Source organism: Spermophilus citellus (genome assembly GCF_964194105.1).
Source record: "Spermophilus citellus genome assembly, chromosome: 2".
In the NCBI taxonomy this organism is placed as follows: domain Eukaryota; kingdom Metazoa; phylum Chordata; class Mammalia; order Rodentia; family Sciuridae; genus Spermophilus; species Spermophilus citellus.
In genome coordinates this window covers 95,245,452-95,267,692 of record NC_138183.1, presented here as the reverse complement: position 1 = coordinate 95,267,692, position 22,241 = coordinate 95,245,452, and the positions used below count along the sequence as shown (strand labels likewise).

Sequence of the window (22,241 nt, the reverse complement as noted above, 5' to 3'; positions counted from 1 at the left end):
TTGTGTATATACATTTGCACAGAGGAATGGACACTCAATGAGACCACAGCCTTGTGGTCAGTAAGAGGGCACCACAGAAAGGACTTCACACTAGAGCAGGAGAAGGGGGTGAACCTGGAACGATGGTTAGCCTCATTAGTAATTGTGGAAATGCAAAGTAAGACTACAGTGGAAGGCTGTTCTGTCCATAGCATTATCCAGAAATGTTTAAACTTGGTACTGCTAAGAGCTCGTGAGGAAGCAGATCACCAGGAAGAACATTTGATACACTTCCAAAGGGAGATAAATTGGTCAAGTTGCTTAGGGAACCAGGTTGATATTGCCTTACATATTAGAATGTCCACATTTCATGAAACTTTGTAGTTTACTTTTTAGGGGGCATTTACCTAGAGGGGGTGACTTTAAGCCTTTTTGCTAACCCCACAGTAAGAGAGAAATCTACAGTTTGGCCCCTTGAACACATAGTGCTGGGTGAGTATCAAAACTCATGTTCTTTTCCTTGTGTACTACAGTTGATGCTACCCTATGCTATTTTTTTAAAGCCTAATTTTGATCTACTAATGAAGGCTTGGTATTTGGATTTGAAAATACATTGGTCTATAGACAATTTTGTATATGTGTCCTAGGGATGCTTACACTGTTAATAGCAGAAAGATGACAACATCCAAATCTCGATGACTGGAGAATGGGTGAAGGTTTTTTGTATATTTGTACAATTAGATACTAGTCAGCATTGCATATAAATGAATAATATACCCATGTAAGAGTATGGATGAATATTTGAAACAATATGATCTTTTTTATAAACAGCATGGAAAATTAAACAGTTTATAGTTTGTGGATGTGTAAATGAAATCACACTTGTACATAAGAAAAATTCGAAAAAGATGAACATGGGTTTGGCAAGTGTTGGTTTCCTTTGGGTTTGGGAAGGCAGGTGAAGAGAGCAAATGGACAAAAAAAGTATTAGCTCTGACCTTGATGTACTTGGAGTATTAATTATATGGGATTTGTTGTTATTATGCTTCATTATGTGTATGTGAATATATTCTTCATATGTGCCAAGTTAGATCAAACAATTTTTTAAGATTCGTATATATTGAGTCCTGAAGACATTTCTTATTTATTGAATAGTTTTATTTTTCTTTTTTCTTATATTTTTCTTATTTTCAAGGAAAGCCAAAATCTACATTTTCAAAAATATTTTCTAGTTTTAAGGCTTTTCAAGGGAGAGGAAAAAAAATCCATTTTCAAGCTTAATAAAGTGGACTAACAGACCAGACATTGCAGGAAGAAAATTTGATACACTTCTTATTTCTTGGTCCTTATTTCACTAATTCTTCTCATAATATTTGTCCATTTTCTGAGAGAAGAGCTTGCTAGATTAATTTTTTCCTTGGGAGAAGGTGGTTTGGCTGGTGGATGGTCATGGATTTGGTGGCAGAAGATCCTGCCTATTCTTATGGGGCTCCTTCATATTCAGACCCAGTGGTTAAGTACCCTGAGTATGTGTTGCTGGGGCCTGCCCACTCTGCCTCAAGGTGGGTGTTAAAATTTCAGGCTGTGAAGCTATAATTTTATTTTGCAATTGTAGTATCAGTTATGGGACAAGTCAGGGCTTACCTGCCTTTTGGACGTCACTTCCCCCTCTTGTCCTGTGAAGTTTACATTTCCCACAACTGGAGACTCTCTCTGTGGCTCTGAGGGGCAAATAGCCATTGTAATTTCCTGTGCTCTGCTTGTTTTTAGTGAAAGATTCTGAGGAACTTAAAGCTGCTGAACTTACGTGAAAACTAGTTTATTAAAATACAGATCAGAAAGAAGTTCCTTATTTTCACTTACATTTTTTTATGTTAGTGTTCCTAACTTCTTAGAAAGTCTGTTCTTTCTAAACAGTAACTCCAAAATCCTAGAAAAAAAATCATTTATTTTTTTTTTTTAAAGAAAAGTGATGTGGCTTTTTTGACATGCTTCATTCAGAGGAAATGGAGAGTTATCAGATTCCTAAGACATTGATTATTGTTACAAGTCTCTTCCCCTCTTCAAGTATGAAGTATCTCTGTTGAAAGTAACAAATCCATTATTTTGAAGTATTAGGCATCAGCAAGGAAACACAGACATAGAATGATTAGAGTCTACAAACATTGTAGTTTCCAGGGCTTCCTGGTGTACACCTTCCTTGCAGGTTTTCCTGGTTGTGGCAGGGTGTGCATCACAATGGGGACCAAAATTATGCAGATTAGCAGTATAGAGTATAGAGAGTGGACATGTTACTTGTGTGTCCACTGACGGCCATTCTTATGTATTTACTTCTTTTTTGTGGCACTCTAATCTGTGTTAGGCATGTACCCTCTATCACTGAGCTACGTCCTGTCCTGGTCCTCCTTCTTATCTTTAGCAAGGATTTAGATTAGTTGACAGATCATGCAGAGCTAAGAAACATGTTTGAAATTCTGTCTTAGATACAAACTCTGAGGAGTTGGGCCCAATTCTCTCTTTTTGAGGCCTTCAACAATTAGTACTTAGTAATGATGATATATTTAAAATAGTTTTTCACTCAAATATTACATTGTAGATTCTAATGTGAGGTAAAATGTTGTTTTTCTGAGTGATCTTGCACAGTACTCCTTCAAAATGTCAGGAATTTCCAGCTTCCTATTCCTTTCTCTGATGAAATAAAATTGCAGAAACTTTCATTTAGCTTTGTAAATGTAGGCTGAATTTGCTTTGAAATGCAGATAATTACCTTAAAAGGGGCAGATTTTGAATCCTCTACCTAACTAAAGTCTTTTTTTCTAAAGATTTTGGTAAAAGGTTTTATAAAAAGAAATAATTTTTGAAAATTTTGTATTCTCTGGTTATATTTTCTTCATGTGATTGAAATTCTACAATTCATGTACTTTTTTTTCCTATCAGAAAAAGTTGTATTTCTTTGTCAAATACAAAAAAAGATATTTTTGTGCAATAGATTAAAAAATCTATATGAAAAATCTGATGTAAATTTTATGGAATAAATCTCAAGGAGTGCTTTTCATTTTATTTTTGTTATTGTGTTTTTGAATTTTAGAATTGGGACATATTTGAAGTTTAGAATTGAAAGGCTTAAAGTAGCATGAAATAAGTCACTAACAACTTAAAACAAATTTACCTTAGTATAGTAGATGCACACACATATCAAACTTATCTGGGCTGCTCCTGGCAGAGATTTTTTACTGGAATCACACTCTACTTATGTCTTAGCCTAGCTGTGTTTGTGCAAGAAAAAAATTCTCCTCCTACTATATTTATATTAAGCTTGTAGTTACATTATATCTCACAATATAATGGGACTCTCAGGATGTCAAAAGATCCCCTGGGCTTAACATTTTTCAAGAACATGTAAGATGTTTATTTTCTTGTAGAAAAATTGCATTTTACACATTATTAAACTGAACTCCTCTGAATTGTTTTGTTATAAGTTTACAGAGGCATACTGGTTGAACAGAATCTCTTCATATGGATTCTAATCTTCTGCCATCTGGTACTTTCCATATCTCCTCCCTGTTGTAAGAAATAAGTGGACTTCATTTTTTGCAACCCTGCCTGGTAACTAGCATGGTAACTGGTACATGGTAGGCAGACCCACATACAAGGGCAAATGGGCTGGGATCCAGCTGGGGCAGACATGGGAGCCAAAGGATAATTCTTTCTTCCTGTCTTCATATTGGACTTTCTCCTGGAGTTTCTTTCAGTTTGCCTTTAACTAATATTCTAAGAATCATGCTGAAACTTGCCTGCATCTTAATTTCTCTTTCTACCCCTGCTCCCTTTTAATCCTGTTATGTGAACGAGGATGATAGAATGAACATGGATGAAGCAGTTCTTGGATGGGGTCTGCTGTTGGAAATTGGGACAAACTGCTCCTTATCTAGATGGGGGTAGCAGGTGTAACTTAAGAGTTAAAGTTTACATCCAAGTGGAGATTTTAGACAAGTAGTCAGATTTGAGAGGCACATTTGGGAGTCATCAGAATGTTGATGCTCTGCAGAACTGTGGCACTGGTTAAGGCACTTGGGGGTTACTGTAGAAAGAGGAGAACCAGAAAGATATTCCCACCAGAGTATGGAGGGAGGAAGAATCCATTTATTTGAAAGAAAATGTTTTCAGGGGAGTTAAATCAAATGCCCCTGAAAGGTCAAACTAGATGACTGATAAGAATTGCTGCTAGATTTTGCATCATTGTTTTCAGTGACATTAACAAGCATTTAATTTTATTTATTTATTTATTTATTTTTGTAGAAAGTTGTTAGGAGTTTGGGACAACTGCTTTCTTACCTGGGAAATTATAAACAAGCTGCATTTCTTGGGCAGTTTTGGGAGTGTACTCCCCTCTCCCTGACACTGTAGTTTGATAATTGTTTTTTTCTTGTTGTTGTTCTAGGTCCTATTAAGAAAAAATAAAAATCCTAGTTATTTTTAAAATATCTTGTTATAGATGAATATTTCCCATGAAGTATTTAATTATTATATAAATAAAATTATTTGATAAGTTTTCTCTAAAAGATATGTGTATACATTTCTATGAAGTATAATATCTGATTTATTGTGGCTTAGAAATAATAGTTTCTGACATAAGACCCAGTATTTCAGCATGAATAAGGCATGCATAATTTTTGACTGAAGTTTCAAGTGTTGTATTTGTCACTTAACACATTTAGTAGTTGTAATCACTTTAATTATATAAAAAGTTACTAGGAAATATACTTGTAAAGTATAAATCTACTTAAAAATTTTCCTACTTATTAGCATTTAGAGGTTTATGAGTAGTGAATACTGAAGAGTGTGCACAAATTTGAGGTATATCCTTTTTAAACTGTTCATTTGATTTAGTGTATCTAATACTAAACAGAAGATATAGATATGACTGATTTTTTTTAGATTTTGGTGATTATCACCATTTTATATAAGTCATAAGTTTTTTCAGGCATTTTGTTTTTATTTCACTTTATCTGAAATAAAGTGTAGCTTATTCTAAAAATAATTAGTACCACAGTAACTGTTGTCATATCATTTGGGAGGTTGTATTTGATATTTATATATATTATATTTTTTCTCTAAGTGATTGACTTTTATTTTGCGTATATTTTATTAAGAATTACTTAATTTTAGAGATTGAAAAATTGACCCATCTGTAAGATAGACAGTATATTTATATTTACTGTGAATTTTGCATTTGTTTGAGGGTCAAGAAAAAGTTTTAAAATATTAAGTAATGTAGTTAAATTATGTGCAGTACAGCATATATTTTACTTCTTCATTTTCCTAATTTGAAGTAAAGACTGGAAATGCAAAGTGCTGAATTATGGTGTTTGAATGATTGGTTAATAGAACACGCCAGCTAATTGCCTTGATTTGTTTTCCACATAGTGAGTTACAGATCTCGATTTTAGTTTTCTTTATCCTCTTGCCAAGAATGTTGGAAAATGAAAGCAAGTGTCTAGAAGTCAATTATTTTCTGAGTTGTTAACATCTCTGCCTTGTTGAATCATAGCTAAGTTTATATTTAAACTTGACAATTTATGATTTACGAGAGTCCTTCCTTGTTTGCAATTTACTCATGATGTGACTTTTGCCAGTTTGGGGAAAAATTGTACTTTTTAAGTAGGAGCAATGGCTTAAGCAAGCTGTGTTGTTCCAGAATATTACTCTAGAATTGGACAAGACCAAAAAAGGAATTCACTAATTATTTTTGGTTCTTTTTCCTTTTTTCTCCTCCCTCCCTCCCCGCCTCTCTCTCCCTCTCTTCCTTCCCTCTCTCCCTCTCTTCCTTCCCCTCTCTCCCTACCCCCCTCTCCTTCCCTCCCTGCCCCCCTGTCTCTTTTTCTTTTTTTAGGTATTGGATATGGAACCCAGGGATGCCCTATCATTGAGCTACTTCCCTAACCTTGTATTTTTTTATTTTGAGACAGGGTCTTGTCAAGTTGCCCAGGCTGACCTTGAACTTGCATCCTTTTCCTGTCTCACTCTCCTTAGTAGCTGGAGTTTCAGGCACACATCATCATGCCCAGCCTTTTTTCTGTTGATAGTTTTTAATTCCTTAGGAATATTTGAATGTATGTTTATTATAAACATTTAAACTGTTCATTGCCGTTTCCTGCGTCTTTCTCTTACACATAAGTAATCATTGCTAATGTGTGCATTTTTAGACCTTTCCTTGACTTTTGCATGAAATGTGTATATATCAGTAGATAGGAGGCTCTCTTTTCCCTCCTGTTACCCTTGTAAGGATTGGGAGTTGTTTTCTCTGTACTTGGCTGGGGTTCCATACCTGGCTGTTTCAGGGCTCTTACTTCCTTTTTGTGATGTTCTGCTTGTAGCTGGAGTTTGCTCTGTGATCTGGGTGGAGTCATTTTCTTGCTAGATGAATATAGGTCCTTCACTTGTCTAAATGGGGTGGTGTTAACCTTCCTGTCATTATGATTTTCTGCAGTTTATGATTTTGCTTACTTTACATTTTGAAAATTATTTTAATTGTGTTCTATATTTTCTGTTTATGGATTTTATTTCAATAACGTGAAAGAGTTGTATTTTTGTACTACCTTATCTTTATTTTATGAATTATACTTGATCCATTGTTTTGTTTAGAAAGTTCTCTTGACTTCCTACTCCAAGTGATGACAAAATAAGTATATTTCTATTTTTAAATTTTTTCCTCCTTTCTTTTTCCTATTATTTTTTCTTAGCTTTTAAAATAATTTTTAACTTACACATACCTCTGTTACTTGGTTTATCCGTCTGAAATTACATCTTTCCATCAACCCTTATTTACAAAAGATTATGAAATCAGTATACTTTTCTTTTGTTGGCATTAGCATTTTCTTATCAAGTAGGTCAATTAATTTTTAAAAATATTTATTTAGATATAATTGACATGCCATGAATTATACACTGACTTATGAAAAAATATATCCATTCTCTGCAGAAATTTTATCACCCTTTGTAATCCCTTTCTCTTGCTCCTCTCTACCTTTATCCACGTGTCCCCAGATGTCTAATAGAATTTGCTTTGTCTCTATCAATTAATTTCCATATTTTAAGATTTTACAAAAATGGAAGATAGTGTTAATTTCTATATGTCTTTTTCACTAGCAGAGAGGTTTTTTTTTTTTTTTTTTTTGGTTAAATTCATTGATTTTGTAGCATGTCGATAGTTTCTTTACTGAGTAGTGTTTCATGGTACAGATATTTAGGTCGTGACCAATTCTGGGCTGTTATATAGACATTTGTGCCTAAGTGTTCATCATCTTTATATTTATGAGTCATACCCCAAGAATTAGGGCACTTCTGGCTTCCTCCTGTTATTGGTCTTAATCTGAGTGAAGACAGTATGTTATCCTGTGGGATTATGGGACTGTTCAGGTTCTCTGCATAGTCACCCAGAGCTCCTTAAATTTTAATCCACTTAAAAGTCACCTGAGGGTCTTGTTAAAATGCAGATCATGGTTCAGCAGGTCTGAATTGGGACTGAGTTCTACATTTCTAAGAAGTGTACAGGAGTTGCCAGTGCCACTCTTTGGGTAGCAAGGGAAAATAGAACTCAAGAGGTACTGAAGCAGAAGTTTCTGCATATGTATTTTTTCTGGCTAGGTCAAAGTTAACTACGTACAGTGTTTTTATTTATTTATATATGTGTGTGTGTGTGTGTGTGTGTGTGTGTGTGTGTGTGTGAGTGTGTGTATTTATGTATGTATATGTATATATTTTATCAGAAATAGATATAACTACATTTGCCATGTCAAGAAACATTCTAAAAAATGCTAGGAGTTGGAACCACAGGTAAAGTTATTATATTACTCAGTTACATTACTGAATAATAACTGTCAAGATAAGTGGAAATGTGTGGTGACTTAACCCCACCCTGGCCTCTCATCTCTGCATTTACCCCAGAGAGGCTTTACTTTTTGGGAATTTTGGTAGGGGGGAGATGCTCTGGCCTTGACCTTTCCTACTTTGGAGGCCTATACTGGGGCACTGACACAGTTCTCTTGTTGGGGATACCCAGAGAAAACTCAAGGCAGAACTCTATTAGTCAGCTGACTAGCCATTTTCCCGTGTTCCCCAGTTGGACCCGGTGAACAGAGATTTTGGTCTTAGTACCTACAGAGCCATTGTACTGGTCACTTCCCACAGCCTCAGCATTTCCCTGTTCTCAGGGCAGAGGTCCTTAGAAGAGGGCGGAAAGATGGCATATGATGTGGATGCTTTTCAGGGGCTCTGGGTCTGGGCTGTGAGAGGTAGTGACAGGCAGTAATGGGGAAGAGCTGCACTATCTGTGCTCAAATTTTAGTGATGCCAGGCGAGTAACAACAGCTCCCCTGTGCCTTGGTGGCCTCATCTGCAAATTGAAGGTCTTTGTTCTTACATCATAAAGCTGATGAGAGGTTTAAATAAACTTTAAACTTTATTTGTAAAGTTTTTAGGACAGTGGCCACAACATAGTAGGCACTTTATATGTATTTGGTAGATTAAAAGGTACATACATAGAAAAGAAGGGGAAAGTAGGCGGGCTAGTGATAGGCTTAGAGAAATTAAGCAATATTTCTCATGTCTCACAGTTGTCTCAGTGATAGATTGACTGAAATTCAGCATCTGAACTCCCCACTCATGGCTGCATTCTGCTGCTTGCTGCCTGGCATTTATGTTGATGACCCAGTGACTGAGTTTAGACTTTGACAGTTTCCTCATTTGTTAGCAACGTAAAGTGAGCATGAGCTTACAGTACCAACTTAACCACTGTTGAACTCCCATCCAGGACTCCATCTTTGATGTTCCAGCTTGGCTATTGTCAGTAATAAAGCAGTGGATCTCATTGTAGCTATATTATCAACACTCACTTATAGGAAAGAATGGGTTCTTTTCAATAGCTGAATTGCTTTTTTAAAAATTATAGGAAATTACCATTTATGTCATATTGCGTGGTTTTATAAACATTGTATCAGGTTTTTCTAAAGATGCTGAGGGAAACAGGGTGCAGTGCCGCAGTCTGGCTGGGCACAATTCAGGAGCCACTTGTCAAAAGAAACTAACTTTATTTTTAGAACTACAAACGCCAAACAAAACAGCTCCTCAGGGAAAACCCCTCAGAGCCCAACTGCCACCACCGGCTTCCCACAAGCCTCTCACCCCCACACAACCCTCACCACCTCCCACAATCCTCCTGTTCTTGAGGCCGATTGGCTGGGTCGTGTGGGCGGAGCCAAAGAAGTCCCCCAATGAGCAGCTCCGTGGAGGAGCCAATCAGCTAGATGTTGCTGGGGCCACTGTGAGCCAATCATCAGCTGGCAGTCTGAAGGGCAGGGAAACAGCCCAATGAACATCACCGCAGAGGAGCCAATCAGCTAGATGTTGCTGGGGCTGCTGTGAGCCAATCATCAGCCGGCAGTCTGAAGGGCAGGGAAACAGCCCAATGAACATCACCGCAGAGGAGCCAATCAGCTAGATGTTGCTGGGGCCGCTGTGAGCCAATCATCAGCTGGCAGCTGGTTGCTGGCAGCTGGAAGTTTGCTGGGGCCCCTTTGGCTGTGGCTCTCAACAGTGCAGTGGCACAGGCCTGTAATCCCAGTGGCTCAGGAGGCTGAGGCAGGAGGATGGCGAGTTCAAAGCCAGCCTCAGCAAAAGCGAGGCACTATGCAACTCAGTGAGACCCTTCTAAATAAAATACAAAATAGGGCTGGGGAATGTGTCTTAGTGGTTGAGTGCCTCTTAGTTCAATCCCTTGTACCAAACAAAACCAAACCAAACAAACAAAAAAAAAAAACCCAAATCACCAAACAAACAACAACAACAACAACAACAACAACAACAAAAACACAAAGATGCTGAGGAAATAATGTGTTTTTGTGGTATTATATTAATGTATTGCTTTTTCCAACTCTACTTTTATAAACTTTAGATACAGCTATGCTATTATGAATTAAGGAAGATACCTTTTGCCTTAATCACTCTGTGTAAAATCTGAAGTACTGTGGCCCGGTCCTCATCTTGTTCCTGTACCTGATCATTGTATCCTGCAGCAATAGCAGGATAGAGGCTGGCCCCATGCCATTTTGCCCTTGTTCCTCTGGTTTTTATTAAAGGCAGGAGTAATTATTTTATCATACTGTTACTAGGCATTTTTCTCCAATTTTCTTAGTAAAAAAGTAAGTTTATTTTCTTTTTCTGTGTGTATAAATACAGCCTGGAGATACTATGTTGAGCCAGTATATACAATGCATGTAGAAGGGAATGCTGTTCTTTAGCAGTTTGTTATTAACATAATGGTACCCTCTTGTAAGGAATAGCTTACCTCTTGTAAGCTGCTGTTCAGCTGTTTTTCATCACAACAGTTTGTTGAGTTTCTCCACTTTATTTGGATTTTAACCTAGTGCTAGAACAGCAGTGTTATAAATACTCTTCCTTTTGGCTTTTGCTCTAAGGTCCGTGGCACCTGGGACGTCTCCCTCTTGTAACTCCTGTCTCCTGCATGCTGGCCCTAGCCCTCTCCTCTGGTGTGCATGTTAGTACCCAGGCTGCTTCTTTGGCAGTGACCCTGGTGTGAGCCTGTAGGAGAACTGAGGTACAGCCAGCCTGCAAGCTTTGCTCAGGGATTTGTGTTGTGTTGTTTTTCTGATTTCCTTAAAACTTGATTAGAATGGGAGAATGCACTTTAAACTAGAGATAAAGTTTTAGCTGAACTTAAAGGATAATTAGTAAATTATTATGGTTTTTAGTTGTTTTTATTTTATTTCTATCTTTGAAAGATTTCACTATTTGGAGTTTCCACATAATTTATGGGCATTCCCGTTGAAATACTTGGATTTCTGTTTTACACAACAACACTAGTCTTCAGGCAAAACCCAAATTTAAAAACCACATGACTGACACTGTCATTTCTCCTTAATCAGATTGTTTGTGTTTCTATAGAGCCTTGTAAAGAAGCGACATTATTTATTACATCTCCTTAAGAGTTGAAAGTAGACACATGGTTTCCCGTGTTTTCGCCCTCCTCTCATTCTGGTTGCCCTTGGGGATGGTGGCCTGGAGGCTGCTGAAGGGTACCAGAGGCCTGCCTTACTGCTCTTTAAATAGCTACACTCTGTAATTGTGTGCTTTAATTATATTTTTAGGAGAATTTCAAAGCATTATTATCTTCTATGTCATACCTGGCTCATTTCCTGATACTGCACTCAAAATAGTGTCTGATGCTGATGGTTGGATAAAGCATTGAGTCATCATTGCATCCTGTTGCTGTGGGAATAGCTTGTGCCCACTGGATTTGCAGTTCCTGTTTCATTTCTTTGTACTCATGTACAACTGCCATTATTCCTTCAGATCTTTAAACTGATAATCTGCCTTTCTAAAGGTGGGTTTTATTGTTTCCCCTGTGTTTATTAAGTACTCACAGGTAGAAGAAATATAAAATGTAAAAACAGGCATATCAGATAACTGTGAAAGTGGCATTCCCTTTGAGATGATGCATATTTTCCTGAAAAACAGGACAAATGTCTTGGGCTGAGGGCGGGGGACAAGAATTATATATAGTTTTAAATTTATCAAGATGTGAAATAGCTAATATGAAATAATAAGTAAGCTATTTTACCTAAATAATTTTTGAGTAGGAAAATTTTGTAGACAGCTTTCCACAATGCTAAAATATTAATTTTGAAAATCTCAAGTAGTTAACCTTTTCAGTGATTTGAAGATGCTGTGATTCCTCCTCCTCTCCTTGTTCTTCCTCTTTCTTTTTCTTATTACCTTTCTGGTTCCCTCCCTTCCTTTGTCCTTTCCTCCCTTCTGATCTATCAGCCCTTTTTATTTTTTTTATTTTGAGATAAGACCTTGCTAAGTCTCCCAGGCTGGCATCCATCCTGCGACCTCATGCCCCACTCAGCCTCTGGAGTTACTGGCATTATGGTCTCTCTCATACCACGCCTCCACCCCCACCTTTTTCTGGTACAAGGCGAGGACCCCAAATTTCTTGTCATTTTGCATAATATATTTCTTATAAATCGTAATGTTATTTTTTTTTATCCTTAGAAACTTAGTTTCTCAAATTGTTAACTATCAAATTTAAAAATAATTTTTATTAATTCCAAAAGTATTAAATATTGGGGAAAAGGTTATATTCTCTAACATCAGAATCAAGAGCACCTGATCAGGAGCTGATTGATTTGAGCCCCTCCCAGATCAGCCCCTTCACATTTTGTTTACTTCTCATGTCCAGAGGCTGAGTGATCAGCTTGACCTTCAGCTCCTCTCCTCTCCCTAAAGATTTGAGGGGCTGGGGCTGAAAGTTCCAGCCATCTAATCCTGGCTTGGTCTTTTTTGTGATCAGCTCTCATGCTGAAGCTTTTTATCAGTTATCTTGCTGGCATACAAAGTATAGTCTTATCACTCCAAAGATTCCAATGGTTCCAGGAGCTGTGTGTTTAGAAACAGGTAGGGTGACCAGATACATATTCATTCCAGTGTCACTTTTCCAGAAGCTTCTTCATGAGTTCCTTTCCAACTTACCAGTGCATGGCATTCCATGCTTCAGAGAGAGAGCATTCATTCTCTACTGAGACACTCTCCAGCTTGGGAACACTTTGGGATTTTTATTTCTGAAGCTCCCTGTGACTGCATAAGTTCATATTGTTTTTTAAGGTATTAAAAAGAAAAGAATTAACAATTATAGAAAGGAGATAAAATACCAAGTTTAAAGTAGTGGATGGGGAACAGGCAGTGAAAAACTTGCAGGTATATCCCTGTTTAAGAATGTGATTGAGTAGCCTTGATTTGACATCAGGTCTTTGTTTCAGATGGGCAGTGCAGTAGGGGATGGTTTGACAGAGAAGGGTGCCCAGAGTATCATGGAAACAAAGGGAGGGATATTTGAGTAGTGCTTTGAAAGACATGTAAGAATGTAAGGACTAGCTAGGTATTCTAGATGGAGGTGCAACTCTTGCATAGGTGTGGATTCTTAAATGGGTGTAACTTCTAGAGGTGCTTCTGTTAGCTTGGGGTTGGAACACAGAGTATCTGTCTGAGGCTGGAGAAAAGATGAATAGGTAGACAATAGGTGCCTTTTGTGCTATGCTTACAGTTTACTTCATTTTATCTCAGAAATGGAATCAATAATTGTACAATTTTAGACAGGGGAAAAGCCCAGTAGAAATGTGGAATATGCATCAGAGGGTTAGGTAAAGAAATTCATTTTGAGGCTTCCTACTGGTGAGGAATGATGATACCCAAAACTCTAACAGAACAGGGAGGGGACCTTGAAGATTAGCAAGCTGTTAGAAGACTCAAGACAGCTGGGCATATGGGCATTGAAAAGGAATCCAGGATGGCTTCTTGGATGACTTGGTGAGTGGATCTGCTCCTAACTATGAGTTAGAATCTAGAAGTATTGAAGAGTTGTCATGGACATGAAAAAGTGTTTAAGTGGAGATGTCCAGTAGGCAGGTGGCTATACAAACATAGTATAGAAAGAAATTTGAGTTTGAGGTAGAGGAGTGTGGACTTCTTGGTATTACAGATAATAAAAGCTGGGTGGGAATGAGAACTCACGAGTAAAGCTTATACTGAGAAGGTACAAGACTGAGAATTAACCAGGAAGGATGTGGGACCCAGCAGGCAAATGGAGAAGGTAATTCAAGGAGACAGTAATCAGGATTACTCTGATCTTAAAGGCTATATGTTTAATGGGGACTGAAGATTGTACACTGGTTTTGGGACCTGGAGCAAACATCTTGGGGGCTTGGAGGTGTATGGGTATGGGTGACATGGACTTATTCTACTCTGCCCAGAAACTAGTTTGTAAAGGGAGATGAGCCCAAGGTAGGGCCTCAGGAAAGATTTTGATGGGAGGGACATGAGATTGGAGAGGTTGAAGATTGAGGGAACTACAAATAGATGAGCTCTGTAACCAGGTTCTTAGGAAGGAGGAAGTGTCATGAGCAAGTGACAAAGTCATTCTATTTCTCTTGTAGGAGCTTAAGATGACTTTGGGGAACCATTGAGATTAAGTTGCCATTTAATCACTTTATTGATTTTTTTCTTTTAAAGTTAAAATTCACTAGATATTGTTTGTACATTAAACTCATTTCCTGATTGTTGACACTGATAAATCTTTCTTTCCCCTGCTAAGTGTGCTAGAAAAGAACATTAGGTGTCTTCCCTGTGCAAAAGCCCTATGCATCTCTGCTCTTGCTAGAGTGTTCTGTCTTGGGTGGCAGCTGCACATGTGTGCTCTTTCTCTGCCTTTTCAGACTTTAGTCTCAGAGTAAGACTGGAAAATTTCTTGATGTGCGAATGGGTGAGATTCAGCATACTTCAAGTTTGGGGATTTTGTTTTTGTATTGTGGATTGATCATTGAGCATTGGCACATGTTAGGCAAGTGCTCTAACTGCTCAGCTACATCCTCAGTCCACAAATTCATGGTTTTGTTTTGTTTTTTGTTTTTGTTTTGTTTTTTGTTTTGTTTTTTTTTTTTTGGTACTGAGGCTTGAACTCAGGGGCCCTTGAGCACTGATCCATGTCCCCAGCCCTAATTTGTATTTTATTAGAGACAGGGTCTCACTGAATTGCTTAGTGCCTTGCTTTTGCTGAGGCTGGCTTTGAACTTGCAATCCTCCTGTTTCAGCCTCCTGAGCCGCTGGGATTACTCCACTGAACTGGGCAAATTCATATGTTTCTAAAGAAATAAAATGATTTGCCTCTCTTGGGGAATTTCATCTGTTAGCATACTAATGAAAGAGAGAGCTTTTAGGGACTAATGCCTCCCCACCTTATTTTGTGGTCCAGTGGTTAAACCCAGGGCTTTGCACATGTTGGTCAAGCATTCTACCACTGTGCTACATGGGATGGCATCTTTTAAAAACCTGTATTCTCTTTAGATAATAAGATTAGCCAGCCTAACTTCATATTCCCATAGTCAGAAATAAAACTAATAGAAATTTTTCTGTTTTACAGAGTAATCAATGAATATAACCAGTCATTTTTTTATTGATTATTTAAAACATTACATAGCTCATGATATATCATCTTTCATACATTTGACTCAAATTGGGTTTTGAACTCCCATTTTCACCCCAAATACAGATTGCAGAATCACATCTGTTACATATTCACATTTTTACATACAAGTTATAGAAGTAAAATGTCCCCCACTGCCAGCACTGGGGATAGAAGCCAGGGGCACTGTGCCATGAGCTATATCTATATCCTCAGCTCTTTTTTATTTTTTATCTTGATAAGGGGTCGCACTAAGTTGCCAGGCTGGCCTTGAAATTGTGATCCTCTTGCCTCAGCTCCCGAGTTGTTGGGATTATAGGCATCTGCCACTATGCCTAGCCAAATCTGTATATTGTAACTTACAAAAATCTCTATACAATAATATTCTTTCTCTAGACTCCAGAAGTATACTTTAGAGTTCTGTGAATGGTGGCTTTTTCCCAGTCATGCATCTGGGCAAGCTTCCAAAGTCTCCTCCCCAGGAGGTGTGAGTTTGGGTGGAGCCCATTGAGCACCTGTCACTAAATGGTGGAGCTGCCACAGCAACTGGTTGGGCTTCTTCTTTCTTGGTAGGGCATATATCATTTCTTTAAATGAGGTTGTCATTCTTAGCCTCAAAGTAGCCCTTAAATGATCATGAATTTGAGTTATGTGTGTCATTTCACCTTGAAATTTTTATGAATCAAACAACTTGTAAAAGACTATACTATAAAAAGTCATAGAACTATTAATTTGACCAAAAGCACTTATGAAAAATTCATTAATGTAGGAAGGTTTAAAGATGATTATTGTATATTCAAGTGGTGGAACACTATGCAATCATTAGATAAAAGTTTTTGAAGAATAATGATGGAAATGTAAATGGTTTGCTAAAGGTAAAATGGATATAGAGTCTATATACAATATCCCATTTAAAAATGTATTCACACAAAAAAATGGAATTACATAGTGAGATAATGAACTAATTGAAGAAGCATGACCTTTGTCATCCTGTTTCAGCTAATCTTCCAGTGCCAACGATTGCAGCAATAGATGGCCTTGCGCTAGGTGGTGGTCTTGAATTGGCTCTGGCCTGTGATATACGAGTAGCAGGTAGGTGAGAATTGATCCTATTAAAAATGTAATGTTCAAAAATGGATTTTGTATTTACTTTTGAGTTAATTCCAGTATTTTGTTCTGGTGCTGTTTTTGAGTGAGACATTTTAAAAGTCACCTGTTGGGCCTCATGGTGCATTTAGAACCCCACTGAAGAAAGGGATCTTCTGTTGTCTCTCGCTGTTTTATGGCAGTAGGAAGAGATGTTAGGTCAGACAGATGTGAGTTTGAACTGTAGGTCTTATCCTTTTCATATGAGTTCCCCCCCCCTCTAAATGGGGGAAACCACTGTGGGAGTGCTTAGACCAAGTACTTAATAACTCTTAAGTGCAGTAATAATAACATAATCCCTTTGCAATTCATTCTATTCCTAAGTGGTTTTCTGAGTATGTAGAGATGCTTATGAAAATAATGAAGACAATTAGTGTTGACCAGTTACTGAGTGCTGCCCAGGTGCCTGGTACACACTTGACATATATTTAGTCACTCAGTGTGCCTAGCAACCCTGCAAGCACAGTGCTTTGGTGCGGGAAGACGCTGGGAACAGAAAGAGGGGAAGTAACAAGGCCAAAGGGGTGACTGAACTGGAATCACAGGCCACAGTTCTATTACCCCCCTGGAGTAAGTGTGAATACCAATCTTCTGTGTTGATGTTTCTGGACAATGTCTTCCAGAGAGTTTCAGCTCTAGCTGTTCCATGGGCTCTGGGACTGATCAGACAGCAGACAGCAGTCATTATTCTTCCCTTGGCTCCCATTGTCACCTGATATGGCTGCATATTAAAAGTAGAGTGAATATAATTCATTTAAATAATTTGGATTGTGTCTTGAGACTAGTGGTTGCTTGTCCTTATATATGTTTTCCTTCTTTCTACTTTAAGTCCCTATATATTATTTTAATGATGAAATCAGTTATTGTTTTATGGTGCTAGAGATCAGTTTGCTTTTCAATTGACAAGCTAAGGTATCTGGAATCCATTTTGAAAGAATGCAGGCTCTTATAATGAGGATGTGAAAAATAGTCTAAGTACATTTGAATATGCACATTAAGAAATGATCAAGATGTTGTAAGGTACTTGTGAAAACAAACATAACAAAAGGAATGCTTCCCAACTGTCAAACAGTAATACTATTTGTTGAAAGTAACTAGAGACATGGTCTTGAGAAGTTGCCATATCTGATATATTAAGCTGTTTGATCTAGGGGACAATTCAGGCAGCTAAAGAATTTGTGCTTGTCAGACACAGTCTCTCTCCTGATCCTGAATAATTACTGAGATCCAAGCCTTCAAATGTGACTTGGTAGTATTAGCTCTAATAATATAGTTCTTGTCTTTTACCATCAAAAACGAATTCACTGGCAAGCAGTTTTTAACAGAAAATGTTGTGTTACTCTCCTAATATATAAGTAATTTAGAGTATTTTCTTGTTTCTCTAAGTATCTTTTGAAGTGATTAAAAAAAAGTGACACCAGTTAAATTAGTAAACAGCGTTTTAATGTATCTTAGTTTACTAACTCTTTCAAGTTGTGGTTTTATAATGCTATGATGTGTATGTTTCTTAATTTTCTTTTTTCTTTTTAGCTTTCTCTGCAAAAATGGGCTTGGTTGAAACAAAGTTGGCAATTATTCCTGGTGGAGGTATGAGTTGTTCACTCCTGTCTCTCAGTATTCTTACTGTGTTCCCAGTTACAGTGTCTAAGGCAAAATTCTGTTCATGGAAAAGGCAGAGGAGACTACTGTATTGTTGGCTCTTTTAGTGAAATCCCTATTCAAAATACGCTCCTTTTTAGCTGCAGATGGTGGTCATATACTGGCTATTACTTTCTTTTTGTGCTGTTTTCTTTGCTTTTCTATGTTATTTTAAGTTTTCAATTATTGTACAGTCCACATTGATATCACTGCTTGGATCTCTTTTGTTAAAGGACTACCTGGAAGTTTTGAAACTATTTTTTTTTAGTATTTTTTTGGATGTCGATGGGCCTTTATTTAGTTCATTTATTTATATGTGGTGCTGAGAATTGAACCCAGTGCCTCACACATGCTAGGCAAGTGCTCTACCACTGAGCCATAACCCCAGCTCCAGTTTTGAAACTTTTATTCATGCATTTAAATGTGTGTGCCCTAACTGAGAGCTTCCTGCACACAGTCAGACCCTGAGTAGAAGAGGAGAGATGGCTTCTCTGTTGGTCATCTTTGTATCACTGGGACAAAATACCTGAGGTAGACCATGTAGGAGGAGGACAGGTTTACCTTGGCTCATGGTTTTGGAAGTTTCAGTCCATGGTTGGTTCCATTGCTTTTGGACCTGTGGTGAGAAATTACATGGCAGCAGGAAGGCAAAGAGGGAAAAAGGGGCCTAAGTTCCAAAACTACCTTTAATGGCATGCCCACAGTGACCCCGCTTCCTCCTACCAGGCCCCACCAGCCAAGAAAACAAAGCTGGGGCCAGGCCTTGAATACATGGGCCTTTAGGGAACATTTCAGATCCAAATGAGCATCTTCCCAGGCTTTGGGCCATATTTTTTGTTTTTGTACAGCAGGACAAAGGTTGGGGTTAGTGGGTAGCCTGAATTTGGAGCTGAAGAGGTTTTGTTTCTTCTGTTCCCATGAAGAACATAGATGAGCTGCTGCTTTTGTGAGTGTCATATAAGAAAGCACCATTTCAACATTGACAGTGAAATTTTGCATCATTTATAAATCTGAATTTTTTGCTATTGTGATTTAGAGAATTTGGAGATATTCCCATTTCATGATGTCCTTCTTTGAAACAGTTGTCTTCACTTAAGGATGTGTATGGTATAGTAACCTTCCTTGGTAACTTTTACACGTAAATGACAGCTTATCAGTGTTATGGATGAAATAACTGTACCGTGTAAAAAATTAAATACAGTGTTGAACATGACAGATGTCTGCAGATGAATAGGTTTAAATTGTATGTTTAAAGAGTATGTGTCCTGGCTAGGGTAAAGAATTAAAACATAAGGTAGGTAGAAATTTAAACTTAAGTTATAGTGAAATTGGGAAGACTACTCAGTTCATGCATGAGAGTATTCTATTTTGGTCATCCACAAAAATGCTATTTTTTAAGCCCAAAGCATTTAATATCTATCTGTTCTACCATGCCTACCTCGTCCATAGTAACTAATGAAAACACTAGAGAAGGGTTTGTAAGAGAATTAATCTATTTGAAAAAATTACCAGATAACAAATTGTGAAATAAAATGAAATGGAGAAAAAGTGTGAAATTGCACATTTTGGAATTTCTTTTAAGAAATAAACATTTAGAGGTAATTAGGATATAACTAATCCTAGAAAGATAGTGGCTTGCATGGTGCATCCTCGTTCCTCCCCACAAGCTATGGCAATCTAGGAGCCTATAAATGTGACCTTATTTGGAAAGAGGATCATTAAAGATGTAATTAAAGGGTCTCAAAATGAGCATATCCTATATTATCTGAGAGACTCTAAAGTTCAATGAGAAAGCATCCTTACAAGAAAGAAAAGAAACAGGCAGAAGAGAAGATCATGTGAAGACAGGGGAATAATGCACGCATAAGCCAGGCAATGCCAAGGATAGTCTGCAGTCACCAAAGTGTGGGAGAGGGCACCATGGTACAGTTTCTCCTTCAGAGTCTCCAGAAGGATCCAGCCTCACAGAGACCTTGATTTTGAATTTCTGCCCTCCAAAACTGAGAGAATAAATTTCTGTTGTTAATATGTGGTATTTTTTTTGTTATAGCACTCTTTGGAAACTGATACTGTCACTTTTCAATGATATTAAAGTAATATGTTTAGACAAGGGTTAGTAGGTGGAAGAGATTGGGGATGGGAGGAAACTGAACTTGATAATTTGAATACTTACCATGCCTTGAAGATGAAGTGTTTTGTATTAAAACAACCAAAAGTTAAAACAAAATGAAAAAATGGATTGTACTTCAGAAATGAGGGTGAGCTTTATTGGCTTCCTTCCTTCTGTTGTGAATGCCTCATGAGTGGCATTGTGAGTGGCAATGTGCTATGCCTTGTGAGTTCTAGAAATCAGAATTTCTCCCAGTGTACTTAAGTTCTTCAGCATTCTTTTCAAGTGGATCCATTAATTAGAATACTTTTTTAGTAGATTTGAATGAATTTGTTCTTATGTTTTCTCATGAATGGGATTATTTTTCTAATTTTTATTAAATAAATTTTATCATAAAAATTATAGTGCTTTAATATTTTCCCATTTATTTATAATAGCTGGTTCTGGCTGGGCACAATGGCACATGTCTGTTATCCCAGTGACTCGGGAGGCTGAGGCAGGAGGATTGTGAGTTCAGAGCCAGCCTCTGCAATGGGAGGAACTAAGCAACTCAGTGAGTCTCTGTCTCTAAATAAAATACAAAAAAGGGCTGGGTATGTGGCCCAGTGGTCGAGTGCCCCTGAGTTCAATTCCTGGTACCGTGCCCCGCCCCCCCCCCCCGCTGAAATAGCTGATTCTCTTTTTCTTTTTTAAAAATTTATTTATTTTAACTATGTGTGTGTGTGTGTGTGTGTGTGTGTGTGTGTGTATATATTATATGACAGTAGAATGCATTTTGATTCATTGTACTGTTATAGTTAAAGCTTCATCACAGGGTTTCATAAACTGACTTCTAGATCACTCATGTATAATCAAATCAAGCCTTTATTGAAGCACACTGGTGGTGGCTGACCAGAACATAAAGCTGTTCCCCTGATCAGCCCTGCACAATTGCAAGGGCACTCCTTATAAGCCTGAAAACTGCAAAAGGGATGTTTAGGGGGTCTAGCCAATGCAAGCAAGCCAGGTTACAGAAGCGGGACAGTGCAGTCAAGCAGAGGGAAGCCTAACCAATCACAGTTAGCCCAGTCACCCCAGTTACAGAAACAGAGCCCTTTACCCTAGTTACAGAAACAATGCCTCATTAGATAGTTTTGTGTTCTTAAAGGTTTCTTTTCTTTTTTTTATTATTAGTTGTTCAAAACATTACAAAGCTCTTGACATATCATATTTCATACATTTGATTCAAGCAGATTATGAACTCCCATTTTTACCCCGTATACAGATTGCAGATTCACATTGGTTCCACATTCACTTTTTTACACACTGCCATACTAGTGTCTGTTGTATTCTGCTGCCCTTCCTATCCTCTACTATTCCCCCTCCCCTCCCCTCCCCTCCCATCTTCTCTCTCTACGCCATCTAAAGGTTTCTATAGCAAAAGGAAAAGAACATCTTGCTCCAGTCATGACTCTTCTACTTGGCATGGTTGTTTTAAACAGGATGAAGTCATAAAAAAAAATGGAGTCACATTTTCTCCTACTATCACATTCCCCACTGGTTTTCATAGGTTTGATGTCAATCTTGCACATCATTAGGCCTCAGTTTTTTTTTTTTTTTTCTTTTTTTCCATCTTTATGTGTCTAAGGGCCTGTACTGGGCTCGTAAGACCATAACTCTGACCTCACCTATATTCTTGTGTATGGTTTAGGAGGGTTTTTAAGAGGCAGGGTCCTACAGTAATACCAATCAGGAGAAGGACTAGGGGCCCAACTACGGCTGAAATGATGGTAGTCAACCAAGGGGACCATGAGAATAGGTTTTAGAACCAATTGCCTGAAGTTTCTAGTTTTTCCTCTCTTATCTTTAACCTGTTTCTCACAAGTGCCAAACTGTCCTTTATTATCCCAGAATGGTTTGCAGAGAAACAAGTTTCTCCTGGAGCCATACAAAGTCCTCCTTGTTTCAGAAAGAGACCATCTAGACCTTATCTGTTCTGTAAGACTATTTCTGTCAGAGAGTCTAGTGAAACCTCTAGTTTGGAGATTGACCTTTCTAGTTTTCCTAGATCTATATCTATTTGACAGCTGAGGGACTTCCCAAACCAGCCAGGAGGGGAACTAAAATGGGGGCAGCCAGTCTATGTTGATAAATCAGTGGGGCCTGGCCTTTTAATTAGTCCAGGAGTTCTTTTCCCTTTACTCCATCAAAATAGTAGGTTACATCGTTCAGAGTTATTGACAGGTTGGAGATTTAGTCAAGGAGTTCAAAGTGAGACCTGGGAAGCACAATTTTTGGTGAACAGGGAGTTGTCCCACTTATAAGTTGGGTTGTGGAAGCAAGTGTCTCTTT

The 22,241-nt window shown here is 37.9% G+C and overlaps 1 protein-coding gene across 1 annotated transcript in view; it reads left to right on the top strand.

Moving 5' to 3' along the window:
- LOC308641556 (methylglutaconyl-CoA hydratase, mitochondrial-like) overlaps positions 1-22,241 on the top strand; it is a gene marked incomplete at both ends in the record, with an annotated part of 82,966 nt that overhangs the window by 8,322 nt on the left and 52,403 nt on the right. The window contains 2 exons of the mRNA XM_081280225.1: positions 16,016-16,108; positions 17,693-17,749. Coding sequence (XP_081136351.1) covers positions 16,016-16,108; positions 17,693-17,749 — 150 coding nt within the window. The remainder of the gene's footprint in view (positions 1-16,015; positions 16,109-17,692; positions 17,750-22,241) is intronic.